The 11,276-nt window shown below is 42.6% G+C and overlaps 1 protein-coding gene across 7 annotated transcripts in view; it reads right to left on the reverse strand.

The window, feature by feature from the left end:
- Nucleotides 1–938: 938 nt before the first annotated feature.
- Nucleotides 939–11,276, reverse strand: part of osbpl9 (oxysterol binding protein-like 9) — a 58,780-nt gene continuing 48,442 nt past the window's right edge. For all 7 annotated transcript variants that reach the window (XM_034136177.1, XM_034136176.1, XM_034136172.1 and 4 more), the window contains 10 exons: nucleotides 11,026–11,111; nucleotides 8,735–8,915; nucleotides 7,338–7,425; nucleotides 6,572–6,682; nucleotides 5,909–5,972; nucleotides 5,583–5,723; nucleotides 4,465–4,543; nucleotides 4,120–4,211; nucleotides 2,021–2,156; nucleotides 939–1,083 (listed from right to left, as the gene is read on the reverse strand). In XM_034136177.1, the coding sequence (XP_033992068.1) occupies nucleotides 1,006–1,083; nucleotides 2,021–2,156; nucleotides 4,120–4,211; nucleotides 4,465–4,543; nucleotides 5,583–5,723; nucleotides 5,909–5,972; nucleotides 6,572–6,682; nucleotides 7,338–7,425; nucleotides 8,735–8,915; nucleotides 11,026–11,111 (1,056 nt within the window). In that variant the 3' untranslated portion in view covers nucleotides 939–1,005. The remainder of the gene's footprint in view (nucleotides 1,084–2,020; nucleotides 2,157–4,119; nucleotides 4,212–4,464; nucleotides 4,544–5,582; nucleotides 5,724–5,908; nucleotides 5,973–6,571; nucleotides 6,683–7,337; nucleotides 7,426–8,734; nucleotides 8,916–11,025; nucleotides 11,112–11,276) is intronic.

Consider the following 11,276-nt stretch of genomic DNA (forward strand, 5'->3'; position numbering starts at 1 on the left):
TATTTCTATAATATAAACACAGCTAGTTGCAGGCAGGCGGGGGGGTTTTTAACGCCCCCCCCCCCCTGCCCATTTAAGATGTACACCGTTATATATAAGGCCGTCAGACTCTCAGGGGGCAGCCTTCTCGTTTCCTCAGTCGTTCCCTGAGATGTAGAGCGCAGTTTTTTTAACTGGTCAAGGTTCGTTTTTTTGTATTCACCGCCAACCCCACACACACCTTGCCCCCCCCCCCCCCCTCCATTCATAAAAACCCAGGTTTGTGCAGGGACTCTGCGGAGAGGTGAGGGTGTGGGGGGTGAAGAGAGACAGCATCCCTCAGGTTGGCGTTTTGATGGAGGTGGTGCAGGAACAGGAAGTGACCAAATAAGGAGAGGAGCTGTTTTTCCAGTCGTCTCATTGGTTGTTGTTGTTGTTGTTTTTCAGTCAAATGCAAAGCTGTCTTCAATCGTCAGTCATTCCAAGGCTGGGAGAAGTGTTTTTTTTGCAAAAGAGTTCTTATGAAGACTCTGCCGTGTGTGTGTGTGCACATGTACGGTGTGTGTGTGTATGTGTGTGTCAGTGTGTGTGTGTGTGTGGTCTCAGTGTGTGTGTGTGGTCTCAGTGTGTGTGTGTGTGGTCTCAGTGTGTGTGTGTGTGTGTGTGGTCTCAGTGTGTGTGTGTGTGGTCTCAGTGTGTGTGTGTGTGTGTGGTCTCAGTGTGTGTGTGTGTGTGTGGTCTCAGTGTGTGTGTGTGGTCTCAGTGTGTGTGTGTGGTCTCAGTGTGTGTGTGTGGTCTCAGTGTGTGTGTGTGTGTGGTCTCAGTGTGTGTGTGTGTGGTCTCAGTGTGTGTGTGTGTGTGTGTGGTCTCAGTGTGTGTGTGTGTGTGTGGTCTCAGTGTGTGTGTGTGTGGTCTCAGTGTGTGTGTGTGTGTGTGGTCTCAGTGTGTGTGTGTGTGTGGTCTCAGTGTGTGTGTGTGTGTGGTCTCAGTGTGTGTGTGTGTCTCAGTGTGTGTGTGTGTGTGGTCTCAGTGCCCCCCCTGGGAGTTATATCTCTTGAGTAGCGGCTCGTCGTACACCCAGACCTCTCCGTCCTCGTGGAATAACTGCAGAGACACAAGAAACACCAGGTTTTAGAGTCAAATATTGGGAAAAACGTGACATTAAACTGCAAAATATTCGTATACATGTCTGTGTGTACGAGTGAGATGGAGACGTTTGATCCGTCTGAATTACATGTCCTTTTATTTGACAACAATAACGAGCATTATGTCGAATGAGTGACCCGAAAAGAGCTCGTTAATCAGATTCAGTCACTTTACATAAAAAACAACAAGATATTATTTTATTTGAAACTCTTCAATTTACGGTTTGTTTTGGGATATTATGATTATTATGATTACACAATAATTACACGGCCTTTCTGGCAGATTATACAATAGATGTTTCTAATAACGTGTTACAGACTTTATTTAATGAAAAAGAAACAATGATTGAATCAGACATTTTAATAATAACATTTAACGCATTTATTTAACTTATTAATTGAATACCTTTGGAGACATTATTGATTAAAGACAATTCAATATCAAATCAGACCCTGATTTTAAGGAATTGATTGCCTTTCAAGACTTTTTTTTAAAAGAGAGTTTACAAGATCACAAAGAACTGGTACCCTAAAAACTACAGAATACAAACTACAACTCCCATGTGTTTGCATTTCAGATTGTTTTAAGTCATTTTAATACCTTTTAAAAAAAAAAAATTATTATTAATTTGATGCCTTTAAGATTTTTGAAATATCGACACAGTTAAACAAAAATAAGACCCTAATTTAACTGAATTGATTGCCTTTCAAGAATATATTGTTTTAGAGATTTTACAGCAAAGAACGACTGAAATAAAATCCAACTTAGCATTTTGTGCCACCAATACCATTTCCTCCAGATGATGTAACGGCTTCAAAGACTCTGCAGGAACCTTGTTCCTAGATGCATGTCAACGTGTATCTATAATAATCTAATCTCAGCAGTTACTCCTCACCCGGGTCTCCCACTGCTGCTCGTTCTCCTTCCTCTCTCGAGCCTCTCCTCTCTGCTTCTCCTCCAGACTGTGTTTGGCTTCTGTCGCCGAGTCGATGTCCTTCAGCTTCAGGTTCAGAGTCACGTCTCTCCACAATCTGGGGATTCAAAGAGAGGGGGGGGGATAAGATAAGAGGGTGTTTCAATGAGTCTGGATCTCAGGTATACTCTAGTTCAGTGGTTCCCAAACTGTGTGCTGCGGCACACTGGTGTGCCGTGAGGCAAGTCCGGGTGTGCCGTGGGATTTTGTGACAACCATACGTTATTATTGCAATATACAACTACACAAAAATAATTATTTTTTAATTTACTATATCAGTACTTTGTATGCACTCATTTCATAATACAGAGGCAAACTCTATACCTAAAAACAATTATTTAAAAAAAAAATCCTCACAGAACCCCATATTTCGCTGTTAACGCAGTTGCAGGTGGGAATTATAAGACCGTGACACATCGAAGGCTGAAGGACAACACTAAAACAGAGAAACACGCAAGAGGGAAAATGGAGCGCTTTCTTGTGCCACCAGCCAGGGGCGGACTGGCCATCGGGACGTTCGGGACAAATCCCGATGGGCCGGTACTGAAGTGGGTCGGTCGGACGATGTGGGCCGCTCGGATAAGTCACTAGCACCCCCCCCCCGTCGACAATTTCCTCGCGGTATTTACTTGCGGCACCGAGGTGGGCCGCTCGGATAACTCACGACCACCAAAGCCTGATCCTCCACAATTTTTTATTTTGTGACCTGACTGGTTTAAATGAGTGTGTTGCTGCTTTGATGAAGCCTAATTTGATAAAGTTTCAAATTAATTTCTGAAATATTTCGTTAATAAATATTTCATGAGTAATAGAATAGAATAGAATAGGGAGGGATGAAACCCTCTAATGGTCACACATGCAGAGCACACAGCGCACACACAGTGACATTTGTTCTCTGCATTTAACCCATTCTAGTACCAGGAGTCTAGTACTAGGAGCAGTGGGCAGCTATTGTACAGCGCCCGGGGAGCAATGGGGGTGAGGGGGGTGTCTGGTGCCTTGCTCAAGGGCACCACGGCAGGGCAGGAGGTGAACTGAGACCTCTCCAAGTAGCAGTCCACACTCCATATTTTAGGTCTGGTCGGGGACTTGAACCGGCGACCCTACAGCTCACAGTCCAAGCCCCTACTGACTGAGCCACTGCCGGATATGGATATGGATATGGATATGGATATGCCGAATATAGTTGTCTTTGTCACATTTTATTTGGCATTATTAAATAATTATGCACATTTACAGATATTTTACATGATATGAGTGCTAACACGTGTTATAAGGGCTATTTTGCACAATAGATGTGCCTTGAGATTTTTACTTGTCCTTTGGTGTGCCTTGGGCACAAAAAGTTTGGGAACCACTGCTCTAGTTACCAGCTCATAGAGTCATGCTGTGAATCCTGGACATGTTGAGGACCCCAAAGTGTTATGATAGAAATGTTTAGTAGGGTCTCCAGCACATAGAAACTACCGGATCCTAACTTGTGTATGTTGGGCTGTTTGCACAATTAGCATCAATTGGGTTGATTAGCAATAATGCAGACAATAGTTAAAAAAAAATTGCAGATTTTTACAATTTTGGAGTGTTTTTGAGGATGCCGAGTCAATTTCAGGATCATAAATAGCAGTTTTAACCAGAAAGTGACCATATTTCTACTCCAGATGGACTGATTCTGATTAATTTTGGGTCGATTTGAACGTTTTAGGGGACTCAAAACTGTCATTTTTGATCCTGAAAATGTCAGAAATGGATTCAGCATCCTCAATAACCTCAAAAACACACACCAAAAATGTCAAAATCAGCCATTTCTTAACTATTGTCCACATGCTATAATGCTAATCAACCTTATGCTAATGTCCCAACATATGCAGGTTAGCATCCGGCAGTTTCTATGTGCTGCAGACCCTACTCTACATGTCTATCATGACACTTTGGGGTCTCAACATCTCCAGGTTCACTAAAAGCTGGAAACTAGACTAGCATGTATTTATTATATAGTTTATATTCAGATCAGTATTTCTCACCGTCGGGACTCGTACTCCAGCTGGTCCTCCGCCTTCCTCACTTTCTTCTTGATGATGCCGATGTTCCTCGTGTCAATGAACACTGTGTTCTCCTGCAAACACCAAACACATGCGTTCAATATCTCATTCATTGATAATCCCTAAATTGATCAACTTGTATTTAGACTAAACATTACTTTTAGTAATTTTTCTACGTCTAGTTTTAAGGAACTGAAGTTAAGCTGACCAACATATTTCATCATAGTTACCCTTCAGAAAATGAACAAAGGCACTTCAAATGTGAAATATACCCTCCACCCCTCGAATGTGAGGAATGGATCAAATAAGTGATAAATAAAGACTCACTCCAGTCGCCCACTTGGCGTACATCACTCCGTTCCACTCTCCTTCGATGGAGCAGAAGGACTTCTTATCGTTGGGTGAACTGCCGGAGAAACACAACAGTATATTAGAATAAAACCTTTATGCAGAATATGTTTCCGCAGACGCTTCACTCTTTAGACCCGTTTGTTTACTGGATTTGTTAGGAACCAGTCGAGTAAGGTTTTCTCCCATCTCCCAAAAGTTAACATCTTACAGTTAGCGGCTAGATGTTGACTTGGCTAGCATTCGACAAACACCCCGTGATTAATGTTTATCTACTGGTATTTGTTGGGAACTCATACAAGTTTCTCCCATCTCCTAAAAGTTAAAGTGGACCTATCATGCTATATTTGAATAATATAGTGTAGGACCATACCTATATAAGGCATATTTATACTTTTTTTTTTTTCAAAATACCAAACAGATCATGCATTTTAGCCATGCCTCATTTTGCTCAATTTGACAATTTCTACCTCTGTTTTTGCAAGGGCTGATTCAGTGAGAACAGCACCACCTACAGGCCTGGCATATGTACTACAGCGTCTCCAGCGCTTTCGAACGGCAATGGCCGTGGCTGTCTCCTCCTGATTGGTGGAGTTGGCCCAATAGCCGTAGCGCCACCGTCCTGACGTCAGGACAGTGTTCAAATCTGGATCAGTTTTGATCAGATCCGTTGCAGCCCCTTTTTAGAGATTTGGGTATGGAGGAAAATAGAGAGGGTTGTGTTTTCTGACACTTGGTGAGTTCCCTGGAACACCGGGGACACATATTCATGTAGAAAAGACGTACAACAGTGCATTTTGCATGATAGGTCCCCTTTAAGTCTATCAGTTAGCTGCTAAAAGCTAACTACCAAACTCCCCCTGTTCTCCTCCCGGTGCCCAGCAGACATGTTGTAGTCGTATGTTTTCTGTGTATTCAGGTGTGGTAAAAAGATGAATCAAAGAAGTGCCACAGATGTATAATGAAAGTATAACGAACAGACGCTAATGCAGCTCAGACAGTATGGAGCGGTGTCACAGTGATGACTGTACTAAGCCCAGAGCGTCCCTTCCTGTCTCAGTGTAATCAGTCTTTTATCGAGCAGTGTTTCCTCTCACAAGATCTCTGCGGTGATGCGGTGCTTCTTCCCCCCGTAGAACGGCTTGGTGTGGAACACGATGTTGGCGCTGAAGCCCGACTTGGAGCAGGAGATGTTGCACTCTCCCCCGAGCTCCACCCAGGGAACCGTGAGGATCGACCTGAGAGAGAGCAGGGGATAACATGTTATTATTTTTGATTGTATTTTTGATTATATTCTATATTTATTTTAATGTACTTTTTTTGTATTTAATTTGATCTTATTATATTTTGTACATGCTGCTGTGACGAACCAATTTCCTAATTTAGGATCAATAAAGCATATCTCATCCTCTCCATCACGTACCTGCCATAACCGTTGGGGAAGGTGAGGATGTAATGTTCGTCATGCTCCAAACACGACACACAGCCTGAAACACACACACACACACACACACACACACAATTATAACAATAACAAAGACAGTAAGGTGTGTACATGTAATCCATTAAAGGGGACCTATCATGCAAAATGCACTTGTGTACGTCTTTTCTACATGAATATGTGTCCCCGGTGTTCCAGGGAACTCACCAAGTGTCAGAAAACACAACCCTCTCTATTTTCCTCCATACCCAAATCTCTAAAAAAGGGGCTGCAACGGATCTGATAAAAACTGATCCAGATTTGAACACTGTCCTGACGTCAGGACGGTGGCGCTACGGCTATTGGGCCAACTCCACCAATCAGGAGGAGACAGCCACGGCCATTGCCGTTCGAAAGCGCTGGAGACGCTGTAGTACATATGCCAGGCCTGTAGGTGGTGCTGTTCTCACTGAATCTGCCCTTGCTAAAACAGAGCTAGAAATTGTCAAATTGAGCAAAATGAGGCATGGCTAAAATGCATGATCTGTTTGGTATTTTGAAAAAAAAAAAGTATAAATATGCCTTATATAGGTATGGCCCTACACTATATTATTCAAATATAGCATGATAGGTCCACTTTAATGTAGACTGGGTGTATCAAAGTACCTTGCCCGATGTTGTGCACTCCTATAGACATCCCCAGGAACTTGGACTTGGTCCAGATGTGAGCGTTGAACTGGATCTTTCTGTTTAGACACTCTGCGTAGAATGCAGAGACTGCAGAGAGACAGAGGACACTCTTTCTATATTACATTATCATACATTTAACTCACACTTTATACACAGCTACGTGAGTGAGTGCAGAAAACAAGACGTTATTAGAATATGATAATTACATTATTATATATTTTGGAGGTTATTTGGAATCTCTTATATGCTCTGTGTGTTTCTGGTCATTTGGTTTTGTTGTTTTAACTTATATATTAATAATAACATATATAGCGCTTCAAGAAACCCAAGGAATGTGGTTACAAAAATGTGGAGGAGAAAGTTAACAGTTTTACTACACTCTGCTACTTTTACTTTTACTCAAGTACAAGATCTGAGTACTTCTACTTTTACTCAAGTACAAGATCTGAGTACTTCTACTTTTACTCAAGTACAAGATCTGAGTACTTCTACTTTTACTAAAGAACAAGATCTGAGTACTTCTACTTTTACTCAAGTACAAGATCTGAGTACTTCTACTTTTACTAAAGAACAAGATCTGAGTACTTCTACTTTTACTCAAGTACATGATCTGAGTACTTCTACTTTTACTCAAATACAAGATCTGAGTACTTCTCCTTTTACTTAAGACCAACATCTGAGTACTTCTCCCTCCTCTAAGTGTTAGTGAATATAAATGACTGATATAGGGGTCAGTACTCACTGGGGGGGTGGTGAGAGACCTGCTCTGCCACAAAACACACACTGTTGGTGGAAGACCACGGCACAGGACCCTCGGACACCGTCTCCTGCTGAACGACAGAGTGCAGACGGTAAATATACACAGGAAACATGAAAAGCTGATACTGTAGTGACTGCTGTTAAAGTGATGTGTAGAAGCTGTGTGACGCGTTCGAAGACCCTTTACTGACGGTTAAGCTGTGGAAATGAAGAAGGACCTGTTCCCAGATCAATCAAAAACATGAAAGATAAGGATACAAATCATGAGGGTCATACATCGCAATATGAATCTAATAAAAACAATCTGCTTTTTTAATTAAACCAATTTATTTTTAGTCAAATAAACCATTTCCTTGCCCACTGCCCTTTACCAACAAGCTGAGAATATTATATATACATACACTCAATCAATGTTTATTTATATAGCCCAATATCACAAATGTTACGTTTGTCTCAGTGGACTTCACAGTTTGTACAGAATATCAGTATGACAATACGACACCCTCTGTCCTTAGACCCTCTGTCCTTAGACCCTCTGTCCTTAGACCCTCTGTCCTTAGACCCTCACATCGTACAAGGAAACACTTCCAGAGAAAACCCCAGAGTTTAAAGGAACATGGGAGAAACCTCAGGGAGAGCAACAGAGGAGGGATCCCTCTCCCAGGACGGACAGACGTGCAATAGATGCCGTGTGTAAATCAAAGAGATAATACATTTTACAGCATAGGTAGACCAAATGTTTGGAAATGCATGTGTGTATAATAATAAGATGAATCCACGAGGACGTCAACAATCCTGTGGGAGCCATCAGGGAAGTAAGTAAGTAATACACCTGAAAACTACTATCTTTAAAGCATCAACTCAAATTTAGGCCCCATTTCGGATTGATAAAAAATTAAAGACAACGTTCCCGCCCAAAAGATACAGCTCTTATAATGTAATGTATACATACCATTTATTATAATAATAATAATAAATGGTATGTATGGTGCACTTTTTAAGGTACTCAAATAAAGCGTTGTTATATTTATTAAACACAACACACTTAGATGGCGCCGTGCGTTTGGCTCCTCTCCAACTCTGCCTTTTTATCGTATTATTTCAGTGTTTGTTTACATTTGGTTGAGTGCTTTTCATTTGTATTCTCTTGCACTATTTTATCTTTTGTATTTCCTATACATATGTTGCACTGTTGACTTAAGTGTTTCATACCTTCACTGTAGCTGCTGCACAAAAGACAATAAAGCCTTGACTCTTGACTCACTACATAATGCATTGTTTATTTAAACCACATGGCAGTACCCTCTCTGCCCACTAGAGGGTGCTGATGACCCCCACACACAGTCTGCAGTATTTAAGGACCCTCAGAGTGTGTCTCACCGTGGGCGGGGGGGGCTCCTCTGTCTCCGTGGGCAGGTCCCAGTGGCAGTAGAACACCTCTCCCAGGATGGGGTTGTAGGGCTTCTTGGCCACGGAGCCTTTCCTCCCCGCGTGGAAAGCAGACATGTACCACTTCACCACCTGCACCATGCGCTCCCTGGCCTCCTCCTGCTCCGCGATGCTGGAGGAACCACAGAGGAGGGTCAATCATACACATGTTGGATATATATTAAAGGTCCCCTATCATACTGTTCTTCATCAATATATCACAGGTCTCAGATATATACAGAACCTGTCTCTGATTGGCTGAAACACCAAACAGATCATTGCAGCATTACCCATAATCCCCTCTGTTTCAGCCCTGTTTCCAAAGTGCTGATTCTCTGTCTGTTACTTTAGATGAAAATAAGGAGCCCCTCCCCACGCCCCTCTGAGAGACATTTGGTTAAAAAGAACTCAATGGTGCTCTAGGAGGAGATTCAGGTGATAAGGGGGGGGGGGGGGGGGGGGGTACCTTGGTTGCTGATTGGCTAATGGTTTACACAAGACAAAACAGCGTTATGACATCATCAAGTGGCCAAAATCTGATCAGCTCATTTTCAGACAGGTTTTTATAGAATGGATCAAAAAGAGAGAGAATCTTTGTTCCTGAAACTTTCAGAGTCTCTTTCCACAGAGGGGACACATGTTGATGAAGAAGAGACATGAAGAAGAGGGGACACATATTGATGAAGAAGAGACATGAAGAAGAGGGGACACATGTTGATGAAGAAGAGACATGAAGAAGAGGGGACTCATGTTTGATGAAGAAGAGACATGAAGAAGAGGGGACACATGGTGATGAAGAAGAGACATGAAGAGAGGGGGGACACTGGTGATGTAGAAGAGACATGAAGAAGATGGGGACACATGGTTGATGTAGAAGAGACATGAAGAAGAGGGGACACATGTTGATGTAGAAGAACATGAGGAAGAGGGGACACATGTTGATGTAGAAGAGACATGAAGAAGAGGGGACACATGTTGATGTAGAAGAGACATGAAGAAGAGGGGACACATGGTGATGTAGAAGAGACATGAAGAAGAGGGGACACATGTTGATGTAGAAAGAGACATGAAGAAGAGGGGGACACATGTTGATGTAGAAGAGACATGAAGAAGAGGGGACACATGTTGATGTAGAAGAGACATGAAGAAGAGGGGACACATGTTGATGTAGAAGAGACATGAGAAGAGAGGGGACACATGTTTGATGTAGAAGAGACATGAAGAAGAGGGGACACATGTGATGTAAGAAGAGACATGAAGAAGAGGGGGACACATGTTGATGATGTATAAAAGAGGACATTGAAGAAGAAGGGGACACATGTTGATGTAGAAGAGACATGAAGAAGAGGGGACACATGTTGATGACCATGAAGAAGAGGGGACACATGTTGATGTAGAAGAGACATGAAGAAGAGGGGACACATGTTGATGAAGAAGAGACATGAAGAAGAGGGGACACATGTTGATGTAGAAGAGACATGAAGAAGAGGGGGACACATGTTGATGTAGAAGACATGAAGAAGAGGGGACACATGTTGATGTAGAAGAGACATGAAGAAGAGGAGGACACATGTTGATGTAGAAGAGACATGAAGAAGAGGGGACACATGTTGAGTAGAAGACATGAAGAAGAGGGACACATGTTGAGAAGAGACATGAAGAGAGAGGGGACACATGTGATGTAGAAGAGACATGAAGAAGAGGGGACACATGTTGATGTAGAAGAGACATGAAGAAGAGGGGGACACATGTTGATGTAGAAGAGACATGAAGAAGAGGGGACACATGTTGATGTAGAAGAGACATGAAGACAGAGGGGACACATGTTGATGTAGAAGAGACATGAAGAAGAGGGGACACATGTTGATGTAGAAGAGACATGAAGAAGAGGGGACACATGTTGATGAAGAAGAGACATGAAGAAGTGGATTTTGCGTGAATAGGTGAGCTTTAATGCACATGTTGGATATATATTGATATACTAACTAAACAGGCTGCTGTCACACTACTTTGTACATGCTACACTTGTTTTTTAAATACTGGTACTGGACGTGTATTTTGTAAACGGTCATTGTATGCATGCTCCTTAATCAACACTAAGCTATCTCTGGCTCTTTCCTCTTGGTGTAACGATGTGAAATGTCCCCTCTGTGTTCAACAATTAAAGGAATTCTGATTCTGAATTCTTGTGTGTTTTTATAAAAGCCTGCAGGAATGAGAGGGATGAGAGGGATGAGGATTACCTTACGAATAAGTCCGGGTGTGCGAAGAAGTCGGCGTACATTTCCAACAACGACCTCCTCTCCAGGATGAAGGTCGGCAGGACCACCTGAGAGAGGACAAGAGGAGACACTGTCAACGCTGCGTGGGAGTGAGGGTGAGGTGGTAGGGTGAGGTAGGGTGAGGTAGGGTGAGGTAGGGTGAGGTAGGGTGAGGTAGGGTGAGGTAGGGTGAGGTAGGATGGTGAGGTGAGTTAGGGTGAGGTAGGGTAGGT

The sequence above is a fragment of the Trematomus bernacchii genome, unplaced genomic scaffold (assembly GCF_902827165.1).
Source record: "Trematomus bernacchii unplaced genomic scaffold, fTreBer1.1, whole genome shotgun sequence".
Taxonomy (NCBI): domain Eukaryota; kingdom Metazoa; phylum Chordata; class Actinopteri; order Perciformes; family Nototheniidae; genus Trematomus; species Trematomus bernacchii.